This window comes from Chiloscyllium plagiosum, unplaced genomic scaffold (genome assembly GCF_037043375.1).
Source record: "Chiloscyllium plagiosum isolate Xiang-an unplaced genomic scaffold, Cpla_swu_hap1 HiC_scaffold_15, whole genome shotgun sequence".
In the NCBI taxonomy this organism is placed as follows: Eukaryota; Metazoa; Chordata; class Chondrichthyes; order Orectolobiformes; family Hemiscylliidae; genus Chiloscyllium; species Chiloscyllium plagiosum.
In genome coordinates this window covers 37174014-37195990 of record NW_028270153.1, presented here as the reverse complement: position 1 = coordinate 37195990, position 21977 = coordinate 37174014, and the positions used below count along the sequence as shown (strand labels likewise).

Here is a 21977-nt window from a genome sequence, read left to right as displayed (position 1 = left end):
TTTCAGTTCATTAATATGTAAATCCCAGAACTTCTTTTAAGTCACATTCTCGAGATAATTTAAGGTCTATTAAAAAAGGCAACATCTCAGCTAAGACAATACATTAAAGGTGTGAGGTTAGAGTCTGTTTGTATTCCAATCTTGAGTCAGACTGGTTCTATTTCCAAAGTGGAATTTATAAAATATTACAGGGATTGACTGCCTGCATTGACTGCCTGCAGATTGTGCACTTTTTGAGCGAAATAGAATTCTGCAAATATAATTCTGCAAATGCAAATTCGCCCATAGGCATTTATGTATGTGTGCATTCATGTGAGAGAAAGAGAGAGAGAGAGTGAATGTCTGCATGTGAGTGTGTGCATGTGAGCATGAGTGCACATGAGAGAGTGTGTGTTTGTATGTCTGCATGCTTGGTAAAGTTGTGTGTGAGTGTGATGGAGTATAAGCCTGTGAGAGGGTGTGTGTGGGTGTGACTGTGGGCGCTGTATATGTATTATATGAGAGAGAGCGTGTGTATGAGAGATGGTCTGCACGATGGAGAGTATGTGAGAGAGTGTGTATATGTGTGCTTGTGTGTGTGTGAGAGAGAGTGTATAGCGTAGTAGCATCACCCGCAGTGTGACATGAATCCTAGGACACCAGTTGAGGCCATCCTCATGGTTACCAAACTTGACTATCAGCCTCTGCTCAGCTACTCTGCATCGTTGCCTGTCCCGAAGTTTGCCTTGGAGGATGGTCACCCGAAGATCCGAGGCTGAATGTCCCTGACTGCAGACGTGTTCCCTGACTGAGAGGGAACATCCCTGTCTGGTGATTGTTGCATAGTGTCCGTTCATCCGTTATCATAGCATCTGCTTGGTCTCGCCAATGTACCATGCCTCAAGGCATCCTTGCCTGCAGCATATGAGATAGACAATGTTGGCCGAGTCACATGAGTACCTGCCACGTACATGGTGTTCCCGCATGTAATGGTGGTATCCATGTCGACACTCTGACACGTCTTTTAATGATTGCCATGACAGGATTGTACAGTGTTGTGGACATTGTCGTCCTGAAGGCTGGACAGTTTGCTGTGAACAATGGTCTGTTTTAAGGTTTGGCGGTTGTTTTTTTTAAAGGGAAGGTACTGGCGAGGTGCTCATTCTCATCGATAATGTGTTGCAGGCTGCGAAGAACATGGCGTAGTTTCTCTGCTCCCGAGAGATACCGGACAACGAAGGGTATCCTATTGTTTGCATTCTGTGCCTGTCTCCTGAGGAGGTCATTTTGGTTTCTCGCTGTGACACATTGAAACTGGCGATTGATAAGTTAAGCATCGTATCCTGTTTTATGAGGGCATCCCTGTGTACCTTCAGGTGTCCGTCATACTCCTCCTCATCTGAACAGATCATATGTATGCTTAGGGCTTGTCCGTAGTGTGACTCAAAATTGGGTTACATACAGACTCTAAACTCATACCTTTAATGCATTGTCTGAGCTGTCACCTTTTTAAAAATAAAACCTTAAGTTACCCCAATGAACCAAAACCTGCAACCCATCCTAAAATATGAAAGAAAAATACCAATCTAGGATTGTTCAATATACCATTTCAGTTGCATGACACTGTAATCTTTAAATTCTGTGTCTTATGGTCCTGCTTCACAGCTACCTGATGAAGGAGCAGTGCTCCGAAAACTAGTGCTTCCAAATAGACCTGTTGGACTATTTTGTGTGATTTTTAACTTTGCCCACCCCAGTCCAACACTGTCTCCTCCACAGCTTAGACTAGTGCACACAACGGGCACATACTCTAACCTCAGCTTTACTGCCATTTCTTCTTTGTCTGGTTTCTCTCCTTGTGTATTCTTGAAAGGGGAAGAAACAAGACAGGTATCTCATCCAGGCTCTCTCACCCCCACTCATGATCACCGTCTCAGATACCTCTTAGAAGTTTTCAATTCAATTTGCAGTACATTTCTGCCCTTTTAACTCCATCACTTTGAAGTTTCCTTGACACATGTCGGCTGTCACATCCTTGGATCTCTCCCTCTCTCTCTAGACAGTATTGGATTTATACAGACTGTCATCTTTTGACCCACGGCTTTTAAACAAAAATATTGAAGTACTTTAGAGTTCCTCCATTGTTATGACATGAACAACAAGCGTGTGATCTGTCTCTAAATTAGTCGCGTTGCAATCCTTTTAAAAAATGACAATTCCGCTGACAATTTAGGGTTGTGTTGGTATTGGATTTTAGCTGGACTGAAGGATACAGCTACCTCTATCTGTGAATAAACAGTAATTTCCGCGGGCGGGATCATTTGTTGAATTAAAACCTAATGTGACGTTAAGAAAGGACCTCAACGCACCTTAACTAAAGCAAGAAGTCACTGGGGGGATTAAGTAGAATGAAGTCTCGGGGTCTCTGATGTGCGAAATCAGTATTAATACCATCAGACAGGTATGACCTTAAATCGCTGGAAATTCCGGCTGGATTGACAGCGGAATCTCAAACGTTTCACACTCATTAAGAAAGATCTAATTTTCAAAACAAAAACACAAAGTGGATGGCAAAGTTCCCAAGGTCTTAGAGCCAAGGGTCAATGAATAATGTGTGTGTTTTTTAAAATGTTTAACTATCTCTGGTGTACAAAGTAAATTGTCTCCCACGAAACTCGCGGATCTAACTGAATCCCGAACAACGGCGAACCATTTGAGCTTCTTTCAACTTTGTTTTCATTTCTTTAAAAGGTCGACGGCCGCTTGGTCGTTACCTCAGCCTGGTTCGGATTGAATTGGGAAGGATTTTCTCCCAATCACACTGAACTGAATAATAACTCATCAGTGAGCAGCCCATGTTTGTTGAGATTGTGTCGCTTTCACTCTGTAATACGGTAGATTGATGGCACCAAAGTGGAGGCTAAAGGTCAGGGAGGCTGAAACTGATTGGGAAATGAGAGCGGCCGTGTGGTTGACAATGTCCCCGCCGCCGATTCATTGCTGAGGTTTGAGCAGGGAGCCTGACCGCCTGAGACTGGAAAGGGGGCGGGAGCGAGAGGCTGGGAAACCATTTCAAACCAGAAAGCACCAGGAGAGACCCACTGATGGTCTGGATCGGGTGAAATGGAGTTGAGAAGCGTGTTGTGGGTTGTTGCATTGGGGCTGGTTTTGTTGGAAGCGGCTGCTGAAGGTGCCTGTTTGCAGCTGGGCCGGTGTTGTAACGGGAGAGAACCTACATGTCACAGCACTGGCTGGCGCCCCGATCGCTCCCACGGAACCTGTTACTGTGACCAGGCTTGTACGCACACCCTGGATTGCTGCCATGATTACCAACTCGCCTGCCCAGGTAAGCGGGCTCCTCTCTACTTAAACACCTGCTTTCTATTTGAAAAACGGAAATCTGGGATGTTGCTGCGTGTTCTGTTTCGACTGGGTGAGAAATCCGTCCCCACGCCTTCAACCAAATCATCAGATCGGCGCCAGTCTAAGCAGTAAATAACTAGTCACAAATAGAGACGGTTGCAGTGGGGCTAGACTGTGGGTTGAGAAACTTAGCGATGTTCATCAAAATAGTGGCAGTTAATAGTGGCAGGTGATAGGGAATTCACTGGACGCAATAGGTCATCTGAATTCACTAGAAATGCCAATGAAAAAGATGCCCGCATTATATGCCAACGTTAATCAGAGCGGCGCGGTGTTAAAGATACCCCAAAAACATGTTCCCACTCCGAGGAAAGAAGCAGAAAGCGCCTGGCAGATTCATGTCCCTAAAAGAGGAACCTCGGTTCAGAGGAAGGGGGAGGCGGTAAGTGCACAGCCAGCAAACTATAAATTGTCAGTCAATCCATAACCTGATGGGATAAAACGTTTATCTTTGTCACAGAACCAGATATTGGCGGAGAAGCGTGGCAGCGTCTCAAACGTTAACTCTGCTTTCTCTCCACAGATGCTGCCAGATCTGCTGAGCTTCTCTAGCAATTAGTTTTTGTTTCGGATTTTCAGCATCCGCAGTTCCTTGTTCCGTGTTTTGCTTTACGTCAGTCTGGACTAATCTCAAATGCAATTTTAATATTTGAACTTAGTCGAGAGTGTGGTGCTGGAAAAGCACAGCAGGTCAGGCAGCATCCCCGAGCAGGAGAATCGACATTTCGTGCATAAGCCCTTCATCAGGAATCTTTGAACATAGAACTGGGACTAATTGTGGAAAGACCACAATTTGTGGCAGTTGTTTGGTTTTGCTGTTGGGTTGGGGTGGAATGTATTAGTTATTTAGCAATTCACGTGGGGACAGGTGCCAACATACAAGGAAGAATCGCCCTTTCATTACTCAGCCAAAGATAAATACGATGAAATCATTTAAACTTACCTGGCAAACGGATTCAGGTAACTAAGGTCAGCATGACTGGTAAGTTAATCACAATATTGCTATGAGAAATAATACTAATTAGCAGCCCTGTTGGAAATGCAAGTATAATATCCATTTTGTTCAGTGCAGATCCTCTTTCATTGATGTTAGAAGTAATTAGTTGATACCTTAAAGGTATTTCAGAAGAGGGAAAAATGAAAAGAAGGGATCAGAAACTGTATATAGAAAATATGGAGATCAATATAAAAACATAAAGAATAAGAGGGTCAACAGTAAAATAACAGATTAGCAGCTGTCAAACTCAGCTTTTAAGAAACATATAGTTAAAGAAAAGATAGGGCCAAAATATGACTAAAAAGAGATCTCCACCTGAAGGCTGCGGAGTAACTGAACATTTTGCATCTCTGTTAATGATGGAAGGGATTGCTGCAGACCTGAGTACGTGAGAAGGCAGTCATTATATTCATGAAATAATACAGCACAGAAGGTGACTATTCAGGACACTATTCCTGTCCTGTCTTATTGAAAAGGTAGTTGTACTTAGACCCACATGCCTGATTATTACATACAGCTCTGCAAGCTCGGCAGGCTGAAATATCTGCTCAACCCCCCCCCCCCCCCCCCCCCCCCCCTTTGATACTTATCTTTACAACCAGTTTCCACCCCAACTTCAGGCCGAATATTCTATCTCTGAGTGGAACAATTTTCCTCATTTGCCCTCTGGAGATTTTAACCAATGATTTCGTACCTATGACCTCTACCAATTGATCACTTGCCAGAGGAAATAATATTTCTCTCTATCAAAATCTCTTATCATCTGTAAACCTTTGTTTGGTCACTTGTTAACTTGCTCTGTGTCAAGGAGAACAATTGGAGCTTTTTCAACCCCTCCTCACAACTCAGGCCCTTCATCTCTGGCATCATTGCAATAAATTTCCTCAGCACTTTTCTTAATGTCATGACTACCAATCATAACACTGTATCACCTACGGACATATCAAACTATGAAATTCTAATACGTCTTTTTCACATGAGGACTAATACAGGCCAAAATGACTGCAGATGTAAATTCAGTGGCTAGCTGGACAGAAGCTCTGGAATGTCACACCTTCAGATGTCAAAGAGGCTTCAATGAGAGAAGTACACTACAAACTGAACTGTAATCCTTGTATATATCTTAGATTATGAACATGCTGATAAAAAAACATAGCCATCTGGGCATAGTTGTGTTTTCCCCCTTTAAGAATAAATAGGGACAGGGATTAAAAGTGAGCCTCAATCTTGATTTGGGTGTCTTGCTGGTTTGACATCCTTCCATATGAACCAGTGTGTTGTGAAAGTCACAATTATGAGACCAATTGTCAAACACTTCTGCACCTCAGGTAAAGAAAAACATTTTTCTCACTCTGCATGCTTCCAGCCAGCTTCCATCAAAAAGAGCCAGAATAAAGGAGTTTCAATCAACCTACCAAGCAAAGATTCTCTAAATCAACTGTTCACTATCAATGGCAATGCTGCCAGTAATATCCACTGTAATGGCCACAACATTTGATTTTCTATTCATCATGAATAAACTGTACAAATTGGTCTCTATCTTTTATCTGTTCCCATTTAACTGAAAGGAACAAGAACAAGAGGGCATAGGTTTAAAATGATCTGCAAATGAAGTAAGACAGTAAAGGGGATTCAAGATTTTCACATAGCGAATAATTAGGGTATGGAAAGCAATGCCTGAAAATGAAGTGGAGGCTGGTTCAATTGAGGCATTCAAGAAGGCAGTGGATGATATTTTGGTTAAAAACAATGCACATGGGTATGGAGAAAAGCAGGAGATTTTGTCACAAAGCTGGTCCCTTTTTACTAAAAGCTGTTCATTTCTTTCAAGGATACTGTGTCCTTGGATTTTTTTGGAGAGTTGGAAGCCAGCTCCTGGTTCCAGTTAGACAGGTTTGGTATAGAGATTAAAGGGTATTGTTTCAATGTAAACAGATGAAACTTCAGGCCAAAGTAGTCATGTTTTAGAAGTGACCTGTATAATGAAAGGGGAGTGGTCAGCTCTCTAGCTGAAAAGTTCAGTCCAGGACTAGTTGGGAGTTCCACAGTGGACTGTGTGAACAGGCTCTCTCTCTTTCTTCCCTTCTAACTTCAACCTGTAAGCATTTGTTCCCTTTGTACTGTGTTTTAAAGGGGGTTTGCTTATTGGGACTGTTGTATATTTTCGGGACAGCATAATTAAGTCTAGTTTGGATCGACTGAGTTCTGTAGGGGTTCTTTGTTCTTTGTGTTTCATTGTGTAATTTTGTGAATAAATTTTTGTCTGTTTTAAAAGCTGGTAGTCAACCTCGCTAACTTACTCTGAGTAATTTTCACTGTACACTTACTGAAACAAATTCCAAAGTTATGGTCTGGGCTGCCTGCTTAAGAATGTTTTGAGTGGTCTGGCCTAGTCCATAACAATTGGTACTAGATAATGATGGTCTTTTCATGGGCTCGTGTGGGCAGATTGGGCCGAATGGCCTCCTTCTGCACTGTAACACTTCTGTGATTCTGTGAACTTTTATTTAGAGTCAAAGAATCATAGAGTTATAGAGCAGGGAATCAGAAGCTTAATTGCAACTCATCCATGCCGAAAGGTATCCTAAATTAATCTAGTCACATTTGACAGTACTTGACCCATATCCCTCTAAACCCTTCTTATTCATATCTCCATCCAGATGCCTTTTCTTTTGGAATCAACTCTTATTTTTAATCAATGTGTATGTTTATTGCATTCTTACTTCTTCTTGAGTTCAGTAGCTGATGGACTCACTCTTTTGTCAACTCAAAAATAGCTGTTTAAATTGACTCCTTTTAAACCATAAATTAATTTGATCTGGGAGAAAGGTATCCATGAGAGGTGGTAGAATCTTTTGTAAATTAATCTTGTTACCAATGACCAAGGGGGATAATGAATAAAAAAGAGGAGACACTTCAACACTTTTCACCTGGGCACTTGACAACTTCTAGTATCCCGTCTGGATTTATAATAACTTGTAGAACCTTATCATAACTCGAGAGATGTCAAAACTTTCAGAAGTGAGATGGTGAGAATTGCCCTTAGTAGTCAAGCTGAGGCTCAGCCAATGATTGTTGAAGTTCTAACATGATCTCTGCTGTTATGTTTTTGTTCCCCAAAGTAAAAACCCAAGACATTCATATGCTTTTCTACTGACTTAGGTTGGCAGAACTAAAGATACTACATTTGAGTATTAGTGTTTTGGATTTATGTCCTGAAATGTTGCAACATTTTGACTGTGTGGGGAGATTAGTAATAACTGAGTAGAAGATTAAAGAATTATACAAAATAGGAGCCTGAGTACATTATTCAGTCATAAGTGCCTGTTCTGCCATTCTATATTGATGTGGCTGATCTGATGGTAGCCTTAACTCCACTCTCATACCTGTTGCCAGCACCCTCAACTCCATTGTCAATCAATAATCTGTTTAACTCAGTCTTGAATATATTCCATGACCCATTCTCTATGCTGTCTGTGAAATAGAATGTCAAAGAATAATAACCTATGAGTGATGGAAATAATTCTTTATATCTGCATTCTAATTAGAAGACTCGTTATTTTAAACTGGTTTGTAATTGGTTTATGAGATGTGGCCAGGCCAGCATTTATTGTCCATCTTTAATTGCCCTGGAGAAATTGGCTGTCCTCTTGAATCACTGAATCCTTGGAGTATAAGGACACCCATAATAGGGAATTCAAGGACTTTGACACAATGACAGTGAAGAAACAGTGAAATAATTCCAAGTCAGGATAGTGCATGATCTGAATAAAGGTGGTGTTCCCACGCAGTTGTGTCCGTGTTCTCCTAGATGGTGGAAGTTTTGGGTGTGGGAGGTTCTGTCAGAGGAGCTGTGATATGTTACTGCAGCACATCTTGTGGATGGGATGTACTGCTACCAACATGTGTGAGTGGTGAAAGGAATGAATGCTGAAGGTGGTGACTGGGGTGCCAGTCAAATAAATCCCTTCATTCTAAACGGTGTCAAGGCTTTTGAATGTTGTTTGAAGTGCATCCATCTAGCCAAATGGAGGGTATTCTTTCAAACTCCTGACTTGTATCTTGTATATGGTGGACAGGCAATGGGGAGACAAAGAATGAGCTACCATTCTGAGCCCACGATCTGCTCTTGTAGTCTCTATAATTACATGATTGATCCAGTCAGTGTCTGGTCAATGGTAACCCACTGGTTATTGATAGTGGGAATTCAGATATGGTAAAGCTATTGGCATTATATCAACGGCAATGATGAGATTTTGTCTTGTTGAAGAAAGTCATTACTTGATATCTGTGTGGCACAAATGTTACTTGTCACTTATCACCCGTCGAGGTCTTGCTGCATATTAACATGAACTTTAGTATCTGAGAAGTCACAAATAGTGCTGAACATTGATCCCCCGATTTCTGGATGATCCCTTGAAAGGAAGCATCCTCACTGCATCTACCTCTCAATCGCCCTTCGAAATTAAGTTTCAAATAGATCAGGGAAAACTTTAAAAGGGACCTAAGGGGCAACCTTTTCGTGCAAAGGGTGGTGTTTGTATGGAATGAGCTGCCAGAAGTGGTGGAGGCTGGTACAATTACAACATTTAAAAGGCAATTGGATGGGTATATGAGTAGGAAGGGTTTAGAGGGATTTGAACTAAGTGCTGGCAAATGGGATTAGATTTATTTAGGATATCTGGTTGGCATGGACGAGTTGGACCGAAGGGTCTGTTTCCATGCTGTACATCTCTATGACTCTATTTCTCTTTCTTCTACGGTCTAACAAATATAAGCACAACCTACTCAACCTTTCTTCATAAAACCATGTCTTCATTCCTGGAATCTGCCCCGTGAATCTTCTCTAAATTACATCCAGTGCAAGAATATCGCTCCTTAAGTATTGTGACCAAAACTAGATCTCACCAGTGCCCTGTAAAGATGTGGCAAGATATTCGAATCTTATACTTCATCTGCCTTGCAATAAATTCCAACATTACATTTGCCTTCCTAATTGCTTGTTATACCTTCATTTTTGTCTTTAATTCATGGATCAGGATGCCCAGTTCAAACTGTACTGCAGCACTTTGCAGCGTCTCTCCGTTTCAATAATACTTCCCTATTCTTCTTGCCAATATGGATAAGCTCACATTTTCCCATGTTATACTCTTAACTCCCAAATCTTTGCCCACTTCCTTAATCTATTTGTATCTATTTACAGATTCTGTAACCTCCTGATGCATTGCTTCCCCATTTTTGTGTCAGCTACAGTTTACACTTACACTGAGCTAAAACCCATGGTTTCACTTTTGCTAATGCTAAAGCATTTCACATTTGTTATTTTTCTAATGTGAATATTGGACAAAGAGTTGCTCTCAACCAATGGAATTTGAAATGTTCATATTTTGATACATTCAGAAGGATTATGCAAGTTTTCATAGGAATATAAAAAGGAGGAGCAGGAGTAGGCCTTTCAACCCTTCCAGTCTGCTCCACCAATTTATTAGGAATGGCTGATCATCCAGCTTCTCCCATCTCCTTTGATCCTTTTGACCCAAGTGCTATATCCAACTCTTTTCTTGCAATCATACAATGTTTTCGCCTTGACTGCTTTCTGTGCTAAGGAATTCCAAAAGCTCACCACTCTCTGGGTATAGTAATTTCTCCTCAGCTCAGTACTAAATGGTTTAACCCGTATCCTTAGATTGTGATACCTGGTTCTGGACTCTCCCATCATTGGGAACATCCTTCCTGCATCCATCCTGTGTAGTCCTATTAGAATTTTATAGTTTTCTACAAGATCCTTCCTCATTCTTCTGGACTCTAGCGAATATAATTCTAACCAATTCAACCTCTCCTTATATGTCAGCTCTGCCATCCCAGGAATCAGTCTGATTCATCTTCACTGTACTTTTTCTACAGCAAGAACATTCTTCCTCAATATAAGAATACTAAAATGCGCACAATATTCTAGGTGTGGTCTCAGCAAAGCCTTGTATAATTCAGCAAGACATGCCTGCTCCTATGCTCCAATCCTTTCACTACAAAGGCTAACACACTACACACTACATTGCCTCCTTGACTGCCTCCTGCACCTGCATGCATATCTTCAGTGACAATATGAAGCCACTCAGGTCTTACTGCACATTTCTCCTCACAATTTATAGCCATTCAGATAACAATCCACCTTCCTGTTTTGCTCCCAAAGTTGATAACCTCACATTTATCAACATTATATTGCATCTACCATGCATTTGCCCTCGTGTTCAACTTGTCCAAATCATACTGAAGCATCTTTTGCATCCTTCTCACAATTCACTCACCCACCCAACTTTGTGTCATGTGTAAATTTGGAGATATCACATTTAGTTTTCTTATCTAATTCATTATTATATATTGTGAATAGCTGGGGTTCTAGCACTGATCCCTGTGGTGTCCCACTAGCCTGCCATTGGGAAAAAGACCAGTTTATTTCTGCTCTTCTTTTCCTGTCTGCTAACAAGTTTTCTGTCAATTTTAATACACCACCCCAATCCCATGTGCATTAATTTTACACTAATCCTCTATGTGGAAAGCCTTTTGAAAGTCAAAATAAACCACATTTACTGCTCCCCCTTATCAATTCTATGAGTTACATCATCAAAGAATTCCAGTAGATTCACTGAGAATGATTTCCCTTTTGTACATCCATGCTCTCTATAGCTAATAATTGTTAGTATCCATTGCCCAGTTTCAAGCAGGTGGCATAATCTCCAAAAGTGATGTACTTGAATATTCTCAATGGCTCTGAGTGCATGCCCTAATATGAATGCAAAGCACCAAAACAAATTAACTTTCAAGATGAAAATGATTGGGATGCTATGCTTTGGGCTATTTTTTTTAAGAAGTGCTTGAATCTTTCCCACATGTGTAGTATGTGGTATTAATCTTTCTCTTGATTTATTAGCTGTTTCTTGCAAAGTGACTGAATGGAGTTTCTGGAGTGGCTGTGCTGAACAATGCAAAAATACTTACCGTGTTCGTCAACGATACATCACACAAGAGCCACGAAATGGTGGAAAGCCATGCCCTCCCTTGGAAGAAAGGGCAGGCTGTGTGGAATATCATAGTGATGAGGATACAATGTGCAGGCAATCCTTGGGTAAGTAAATTAAATTTATTGGTGGGATCTGTTTACACTACTGTTCATAAGTGAAGAATATTGACACTGTAAACACTTAACTTTCAGCGATAGCTGAATGCTTATTTAACTAAAGGGACTTAGCCCTTTGGACTGAGGATAATTAACTTTGACTGAGTGAACCTTTTATGATTTTGTGATGTGATGTTTAATGTATCCAAATACATTTGCACTATGTAAGTAAGGAGTTTCTATTTGTTTCGAAAGATATTTTTACTGAAAAGTTCACTTAAGACACAATTTGTGTATCAGAATTTAATCAAACAAGTTACCAGACAATTATTATGTCAATTTTAGGATTAATTTTTGAAGAAAATTAGCAAGGTTATAAACATGAATAAGTTTCAACCCAGAGCAGGAGGCAAAATTAATTGTAGGAGGCTTAATTTCAAGATAGTGTTTACTCACCATTGGTCTAAGATTAGAAGTAAATTTAATTTGTAAGTTTACCCTGTTCATATCTATTGTGCACAACATACATGCTCAGAACCTTCTGATTTTCAGACTGTCCAGTGTCTACAGTAAGTATGTTGAGAACAAGCAAGTCCCTAATTAGCCAACCAAATCATAGCAGAAAGTGTAATGTTTAAGCTTTGTTTGTGTGTGTATATAGCATGCAAAAGTTAAATTTTTGAGACAATCTTTCATGCAAACATTTAAGGGTTGACTTGTACATACACAATATGGACTTGTACATACATAATACACAATACACAAAATTCCACGAATGGAGTCAGCTATTACGAGGGGGCATAGCTTTAAATTAAGGGGTGGTAGGTATAGGACAGATGTTAGGGGTAGATTCTTTACTCAGCGAGTCGTGAGTTCATGGAATGCCCTGCCAGTAGCAGTGGTGGACTCTCCCTCTTTATGGGCATTTAAACGGGCATTGGATAAGCATATGGAGGATAGTGGGCTAGTGTAGGTTAGGTGGGCTTGGATCGGCGCAACATCGAGGGCCAAAGGGCCTGTACTGCGCTGTATTTTTCTATTTTCTATTTTCTATTTTCTATTTCTATTCTATTTTCTATTTTCTAATACTTTCAAGGGGTTTCCAGTGTGCTTGATTTGGGTCCACATAGCATCCTGTACATAGATTGGGAATCACAATGAGTCCACTGATTGGTCAGTGTCAGAGGTTCTGTAGGCTCTGAGAGCTGCCTCTGAGGGAGCTGGATCAGTGTCAAGGACACTCCATGTGTAAATAACGTGTGACTTTGTGATGGGATACCAGTCTCTGTGGAATAACTTCACTCTGGGTTACTGTTTTATGGTGAGCATTGTGGAAGGGAGGGGAATGGGTCTGTAGATAATTCTTTCATCTTTGAAAAACAAAAATTAACTTTCACATCAAAAGCATGAAAGATAACAATCTTTGAACCTAGTGAACAAAAAACCTGACCAATACAGCCGTGAATGTATTCAATGACACAATCTCCACTGCTATCCATAGAAGAGAAGCCCAAAGATTGACACCATTCCGAGAGAAGAAATTCCTCCTGATCTCTGTCTTAAATTTGAGACTCCTTATTTTGAAACTATGCTCCCAGTTCTAAACTCCCCCATGAGGGGGAGAAAAAATATCCATATCAGCATTTACCCTGTCAGGCTACTTCAGAATCTTAATGTGTCTCAATAATATCAGCTATCATTGTTCTGAAGTCCAAAGACCTGCTTAACCTTTCCTCATAAGACAATCCCCCTTCATCCCAGAATTCAGCTTAGTGAACCTAATGGATGTGTTTATAATCTAAGTATGTCTCTCCCTAAGTCAATGGATGAAAACAGTACATAGTACCTGAGTTATTGCCTCACCATGCCCTGTACAGTGATGAGTATCTGCATGCTAAATGTTCATGAATCATTTGCAAGGACATCCAGATACATTTGTCTCACAGATTGTACTTTTTCATCTTTTAAAGAACATTTTGTTTTTCTATTCTTCCTGCCAAAGTGGCTAACCTCACATTTTAAAACATGATACAACTTCTATGATACAAAATCCAGCCCACTATGTATCAAACATTTCTACATGCTTAGATGAAAAATTCTTGGGGATCCATTGCTCTTCAGGCATCACATTTTAACCTGCACAACAATTTCTCTAAACAAAAACACCAAAGAACTGTGGATGCTGGAAATCATAAACAAAATCAGAAGTTGCTGAAAAAGAACTTAGTAGGTCTGGCAGCATCTGTGGAGAGAAAACAGTGTTAATGTTTTGGGTCCAGTGACCCATTTTCCATTCTAAAAGCCAGCACAGAAGCCCACGGAAAGTTTGTGGGAAAGTGCAAGTATAATGAACAACTAATGCCGGTGATCCAGCACTCAGTGTAAAAACTAGGCCATGAACATCCTGATACAATTCAGACCTTTGTCTCATGTCCTTACAGCAAAAGTACACTTAACCATAAATCTCTGCTAAACCTAAATCCATGCCCTTGTATGGTTTGTGAATTAGATCCATGTATAGATCTGACACATCTGATTTGCCTTGTCTGATTGTGAAGCCAGCTATGTGCACTTTTCAGTGAAGTGTGCTCAGAGGCACAACTGACTTTTGCTGATTTATACATCATGTTTACTCTGTCTGGCATTTATCTTATAAAGCTTAATATATATATATATATATATATATATTATCCCTATTCTTTTGGATTACATCCTTATGAAACAGTGTATCTTTCAAGTTGCAATGAGCAGTGGCATGAGATTTTCTACATGAAAAATAACAAAAATATAACAACTTACGTATTGAATCCATTATAGCATTATAGTATTCACCAAGGAGCATTTTCATTGACACTTTCCTCTCACTGTAGGATTTTTATTTATATGAATATTGTATCACAAGTCAAGAATTTTAGTTAAATCATGATTTACTTTGCCACCTAATAGTAAGAAAAATTGCATGGGGAAATTTGCATCCTTTACAATGCTAAGTGCATTCATATTTGGCCATATAAATAAATAGAACGTTGATGAATAATGCACTTCTAATATCATTCATGATATACATTTAATTTTTCATCACTGGCAATCTTTGTGTGTTGCTAGGTTGTACAAACCTTTGTTTGTAGTCTTGCTGGACATCTGCCTAGCGTTGTCACTCATGATTTACATCTTTGTATTTTAATTTGTACAGTCCCTGCCTTGATTACCACAGGGGGATATGGAAAAGCCAGGAGAAAACGAGATGTATTCATTGAATCTGAGGCACCAGCGTAAGTAAAAAGTCACAAATATGTCTGTCACAGTGTGTTGAAATGGATTTAGTTATGCATAATTACACTTTAGATCTAAAACAATGAAAAGAGACATATTAATAAAAGTGTTTTCTCAATCAAATCTAGTTGGATCATCATTATATAAATTGAACATTCATATTCTGGTTGTCAAAGGAGTTCAAAATGAAATGCGTTTGCGACTGTTAGTTCAAAGCAGGAAGGAAGGAAGGAAGGATGTCTGCCCAGTGGCTAATCCTTGTTGTATTCGGCCTGCTAGGAGTGCTTGGTGTAGATTGGAGAATTGGAAAAATGTTTCATTACCAACTTCAGCTGCTCATTACCTCAAATAACATTCTCAGAACTAAAACATGTCCTGTATGAAGCAATATGTGTATGAATTCTCTAATGTATAATCTTTACAGTAAGTGCACTTATTTTGAATGAAGTATATGTAAACTGCAATTATCGAGTTATCATCAATTAATTCCACACTAAATGCAAATGTAATGCAATAAATTCAGTAACCCTGTTCTCCCAGTGAGACCTGCATTCAAAAGGGAATAGAGGTTAGACAATCATTGCTACTCTTTTAGCTCTATTCTTTGACCAAAACTCCCTATATGTCCGAAATCGTACTATGTACATGGTGACATTGGAATTGCCCCAATATTTTCTAAAGGAGAATTAAGAATAATAGAAATTAATGGCATAATAGCAATGTGTGCTACAAATTCGAACAAAAGTAAAAATGTAAAAGTTAAACCTTGCATTGCCATAGAACCAGTATTTGTTAAAATGCTAAATGTTCCTTTGTGGAGAAACAGTACTGCTTCATATTATAGCTTTCTCAGCATTTGTTCCTGACTAACCTAAAAGGCACAAATGAAATTGCTATATTGACTTAAATGACAATTCGTTGATCCTGATTTAGTGATATTCTGTCGGATTTATATGATATACATTGGTCAAGTCATTGGCCAAACTCTCTTAAATATAATTCTTTTTATGTTCCAAACTTTTATAATTTATGTCTGAGCAGGATAAGGCCATTGTTAAAGAAGCAGTTCTACTTAGACAGCCATAGTTATGTAAAACAAGTGATTAAATATTGAAACTAATTTCAAAATGCAAAACTGTTGTTGAAGTGAACAGAATGTGAAAGTATGTTATTCGATCGACAGAGTGCACGCTGATTTGTAATATTCCAAATATTAGAATTTGAAGTATAAGAGTAAGTTGATATATTCTTCTAATCAAGTAGGAAGTTGTGCTTAAAGGCCTTAAAGTTGTGCTTTCAGTTGTGTGTGAAGGATACGGCTCTAACATTGTAGCCTAATTCTTTAACCTGTAACCTCTTTGACTAAAACTGACAACTGAATTGATCTTTTCCCAATATGATTAGCTTTCTATGTTTGTTGAAGTTACTGGGCTCTATATTGGGGAGACAGGCCGCCTATTTGCGGAGCGTTTCAGAGAACACCTCTGGGACACCCGGACCAACCAACCCAACCACCCTGTGGCTCAACGCTTCAACTCCCCCTCCCACTCCACCAAGGATATGGAGGTCTTTGGACTCCTCCATCGCCAGACCACAACAACACGACGGTTGGAGGAAGAGCGCCTCATCTTCCGCCTAGGAACCCTCCAACCACAAGGGATGAACTCGGATTTCACCAGTTTCCTCATTTCCCCTCCCCCCACCTTGTCTCAGTCAAATCCATCGAATTCAGCACCACCTTCCTAACCTACAATCTTCTTCCTGACCTCTCCGCTCCCACCCCAGTCTGACCTATCACCCTCACCTTGACCTCTTTCCACCTATCACATTTCCGACGCCCCTCCCCCAAGTCCCTCCTCCCTACCTTTTATCTTAGACTGCTGGACAAACTTTCCTCATTCCTGAAGAAGGGCTTATGCCCGAAACGTCGATCCTCCTGTGCCCTGGATGCTGCCTGACCTGCTGCGCTTCTCCAGCAACACATTTTCAGCTCTATCATTCAACCACATAAATGAATTTCCTACCCAATCTGTCTTGTCTATCATGAAGTTTTGGATGAATCATAACTTCCTTCGGCATCTTTCATGGAAATCACCACAAACTCCACTCCCACATTTTTAAACCTAGCTCCATACTTTGACACTACTAAGGCTGAAAGACCATCCAGAATCTTGAGTTATGTGATCCTAAGGTGAGTTTCACCCTGACTTCTAACACATTTCAACCGCTATATTCTCTCCACCAAGTCAACATATCTCAAATTCACAGCTCACCTTAGTTCCTCCAAACTGAAAATCTTAACAATTTATTTATCACCTTCAGATCTGATCACTCTAATTCTGTCCTCACAGGCCATCCTTTGACCACCATCTATAAATTCCACCTTCTCAAAAATGGCTGCTTATTTCTGTCCCACAATGTGCCCTTCTTTTTCATCCGCTTTTTTCTTGCAGACATACAGTGTCTTCCCATTGCTAATATATTAAAACTAATACCATATTCACATCTCTCCAAAGATTTTGCACCATCTCTGCCACCTCTCCAGATTTCTTTTCTCTCTGCTGTTTTTAGTTTGTGATTGCTCAGTCTTGGGCATCCTGTCATCCTCTGTTTCACTATATTTCTTTGGCCTTTCTCAAACACTTCTTTTCATTTAAATGTTCATCCTAAATGCTCCCCACTAATTCAGTGTCCCATATTATTTACCATATTCCTTACAGTAGTAAATTGGCCATATTGTAAATGCATGGTACCACTATTCTTTAAACTCTGTCACAAATCTTGAACAATACAACTATGATTACAGGAAACCTTCTAGCACTGCTTCCCAAGCTTTGGTTCACAACCCTCATTGGGGTCACGAAAACAGCAGATGCATTGTGAACCCTTCCTTCTCTGAGAATTCGCTCTGCATCAGCCCTTAGGCCCAGGCAGTGTCCTGTTCTGTTTTGCCCTGCTCTTTTATCAATCTTTATCCAAGGGATGACAGAGGAGTGCAACGAGCCTTGTGGGTGAGAGCATGTGTATGTGACTTCATAAACATCTTGTGTAGGTTGCAAACGTTGAATAAGAAGGTACAGGTCCTGCAGTTGCGTCTAGTGGGGTTTTCCTACTGACAATCACAGGTTGCACCTTTACAGTGCTGCAACCTGTAGGACACATATGCAGCAAGGAAATACAATTGGACCTTCATTCTGTTTTCCATTACTGGGGAATATGGACAGCATGACTGAAACCTCCAAAGACATGGTATCATATTTTTAAAAAATAGATTAAAAAACAGATTTTCATGTTACCATGATGCATGATATATTGATCTATTATATACAATTTTAATTATTGAAATTTGACTGTTACCACAATGTTTTGTTTTCATTTTGTTCGCATTTGGAGTCATGTTAATTTTGAACAGTAAAGATGGGATCATCTTGGGGATAAATAGTTTAGGTATCACTGCTGTATGGGGTAATGTTTTATTTTGAAAACAGGAATCCTTTTGGACATTCAACCTTTGCTGGAGAAAGAGTAATAACTGATGGAAAAGCTCCATGGAGCTACAGTAACCCCATAGAGTGATAACTGCTGAGAAATCACAAAGGAGGAAGCATAAAGCTTCCTAACTCACTTAATATAGGAGAAGTGCATAAGGAAGTTTTACTTCTCTAAGGAGCCTGATGGTCTTGGTGGTGGTAGAAGAGGTTGTAATAAATACTTTCAAAAAGACATTACATGGATGCATATAAATGAGGAACCTGCAGCGGAATTCGAAACACAGCTGTTCTTTCAGAGCCAGTATTGGCACAGCAGGCTGAATGGTCTCCGGTGTTATAAGTTTCTACAGTTAAAGCTCCATGTTATCTTCTGCAGTTCACAGCTGCAACTGGCATTGCATTTATTGACTCTTGTAGTCTTATTGCTTCAACACCTTTGTCTCTGACTCCTTCCCAAGTGCAATCAGGATATGTCCAAGATATGACAGTCTGTAGTTCAAGTTTGCAGCAACTAGGAGATAGTGAGGATTGCAGATACTGGAGAGTCAGAGTCAAGAGGATTCTGGGTAATCCAAGATGGAGGATGAGAAACATTTCTGGCTGTAACAGCTGCTCCTTTTTGAGATATTTTGGGTGTTGGAGGTGATTTCCTTGAATTCCAGGAGCAGCAATTACTGGTTTATATGCTGTTGCATTGTTTTGGAACTTTGGAGGGAAAAAAGTCAAAACAACAGCACTTTTAAAAGGGAGAGGAACACACAAAGGAAGCACATGGTGAGGTCAGTGTAGGAGAGAGAGAGAGAGAAAGAAACCCACTTTGCTAACTGATACAACAGTGAACCTACACAGTTACTACCTTTGCTGTTTGAATTCATGTATTGCTGGACATCAGAGTGTGTCTGGGAAAATTAACAAACAGTGAAATTTGCAACTAACCTTGGAGGAACCTGTTTGGGAGAGGTCACAGCACAGAGCCAAATAAGTGGATATTTTAAATGTGGTCTTACAGTGAGTCTGCAATAGTGAGTAGAGTGGGCTTTTTCTTGATCATATGTTTTATTGAGATCTGTCTCTTGATTAAACTTAAAATATAAGCCATAAGTATTAACTTAGCCTGGAACAGTGTTTTGTAAAGGAATAAAGCAGTGTTATTTTCTGGGTCTGTAGATTGAAAGAAGCAAAAATGGCCATTAGTAGAGTGATATGCTCTTCTTGTCGGATGTGGGAGTTTAGGGAGAGTTTATGGGTTACTGAGGATTATATCTGTAATAAATGCCATTGGTTGCAAATCCTATCAGATCGAATGGATCGGTTGGAGAGGCAGTTAGAGGCAATGAGGAGTTTACAAGAGCAAGGGGATGTGATGGATGGCAGTTATAGGAAGGGGGAAAAGTTGCAGATACAGTCACATAGATGGGTTAACTCCAGGAAAGGTAAGAGAGGTAGGCAATTAGTGCATGAGTCTTCTGTGGCTATCCCCACTTCAAACATGTATGCTGTTTTGGAAAATGTAAGGGGTGATGGATTCACAGGGGAACGTGGCACGAACAGACAAGTTTCTGGTATTGAGACCGGCTCTAATGCAATGAGGGGTACGTCAGGTTACAAGAGATTGATTCTGTTAGGGGACTCTTTAGTCCAAGGTTCAGACAGACATTTCTGTGGCCAGCAGCGAAAAATCAAAATGATGTGTTGCTTCCCTGGTGACAGGATCAAGGATATGTCAGAGAAGTTGCACAATGTTCTTAAGGAGGAGAGAGGCCAGCAGGAGGTCATTGTACACATTGGAACCAACGACATTGGAAGGGAAAAGGTTGAGATTCTTAAGGGAGATTACAGAGAGTAACGCAAGAATTTAAAAAGGAGGTCCTTGAGAGTGTAATATCTGGATTACTCCCAGTGCTACGAGCTAGTGGGGGCAGGAATATGAAGATAGAGCAGATCAGATTAGATTTAGTGTGGAAACAGGCCCTTCAGCCCAACTAGTCCACATCGACCTCCAAAGAGTAACCCACCCAGACCCATTCCTCCTAACTAACGCACTTAAATCTACAGGCAATTTAGCATGACCAATTCACCTAACCTGCACATCTTTCGACTGTGGGAGGAAACGAGAGCACCCGGAGGAAACCCATGCAGACATGGGGAGAATGTGCAAACTCCACACAGACAGTCGCCTGAGGCTGGAATTGAATCTGCGTCCCTGACACTGTGAGGCAGCAGTACTAACCACTGAGCCACCGTGCTGTGGTGTGTGGGAGAAGGATTCACCTTTTTGGATCATTGTAAACTGTTTTTGGGGTAGAAATGACCTGTACCAGAAGGACGGATTGCACCTAAATTGGAGGGGGACTAATATACTGGCAGGGAGATTTGCGAGAGCTGCTTGGGAGCATTTAAACTGGTAAGGTGGGTGAGGTGGGTGGGGTGGGGGTGGGAGGGTGGCAGGGAGATAGTGAGGAAAGATTTCAATCTGAGACTGGTACAGTTGAGAACAAAGACGAGTCAAACAGTCAGGGCAGGCAGGGACAAGGTAGAAAACAAGTTAGGACTGATAAATTAAACTGCATTTATTGCAATAAAAGAGGCCTAACAGGGAAGGCAGATGAACTCAGGGCATGGTTAGGAACAGGGGACTGGGATATCATAGCAATTACAGAAACATGGCTCAGGGATGGACAGGATTGGCAGCTTAATATTCCTACAGGAAGGACAGAAAGGGAGGCAAGAGAGGAGGGGGAATGGCGTTTTTGATAAGGGATAACATTACAGCTGTACGTAGGGAGGATATTCCCAGAAATATATCCAGGGAAATTATTTGGGTGGAACTGAAAAATAAGAAAGAGATGATCACCTTATTGGGATTGTATTTGTAGACCCCCGAATAGTCAGGGGGAAATTGAGAAACAAATTTGTAAGGAGATCTCAGTTATCTGTAAGAATAATAGGGTGGTTATGGTAAGGGATTTTAACTTACCAAACATAGACTGGAACTGCCATTGTGTTAAGGGTTTAGATGGTGAGGAATTTGTTAAGTGTGTACAAGAAAAGTTTCTGATTCAGTATGTGGATGTACCTACTAGAGAAGGTGCAAAACTTGCCCTACTCTTGGGAAATAAGGCAGGGCAGATGACTTTAGGGCCAGCGACCATAATTCTATTAGTTTTAAAATAGTGTTGGAAAAGGATAGAGCAGATCTAAAAGTTGAAGTTCTAATTTGGACAAAGGCCAATTTTGATCATATTAGGCAAGAGCTTTCAAATGCTGACTGGGGGCAGATGTTCGCAGGTAAAATGGGAAGTCTTCAGAAATGAGATAACAAGAGTCCAGAGACAGTAAATTCCTGTTCGGGTGAAAGGAAAGGCTGGTAGGTAAAGGTAATGGTGGATGACTAAAGAAATTGAGGGTTTGGTTAAGAAGAAGAAAGAAGCATATGTCAGGGATAGACAGGATAGATTGAGTAAATTTTTAGAATAGTATGAAGGCAGGAGGAGTATACTTAAGAGAGAAATCAGGAGGGAAAAAATGGAACACGAGATAGCTTTAACAAATAGAGCTAAGGAGAATCCAAAGAGTTTTTATAAATACATTAAGAACAAAAAGGGTAACTCGAGAGAGAATAGGGCCCCTCAAAGATCAGCAAAGTTGCTATGGAGCCATAGGAGTTGGGTGAGATACTAAACAAATATTTTGCATCAGT

The 21977-nt window shown here is 40.4% G+C and overlaps 1 protein-coding gene across 1 annotated transcript in view; it reads left to right on the top strand.

The window, feature by feature from the left end:
- Nucleotides 1-2934: 2934 nt before the first annotated feature.
- The window catches only part of LOC122560117 (somatomedin-B and thrombospondin type-1 domain-containing protein), a 29894-nt gene continuing 10851 nt past the window's right edge, over nucleotides 2935-21977 (top strand). Inside the window, exons 1-3 of the mRNA XM_043710370.2 lie at nucleotides 2935-3325; nucleotides 11328-11522; nucleotides 14707-14785. Coding sequence (XP_043566305.2) covers nucleotides 3103-3325; nucleotides 11328-11522; nucleotides 14707-14785 — 497 coding nt within the window. The 5' untranslated portion in view covers nucleotides 2935-3102. The remainder of the gene's footprint in view (nucleotides 3326-11327; nucleotides 11523-14706; nucleotides 14786-21977) is intronic.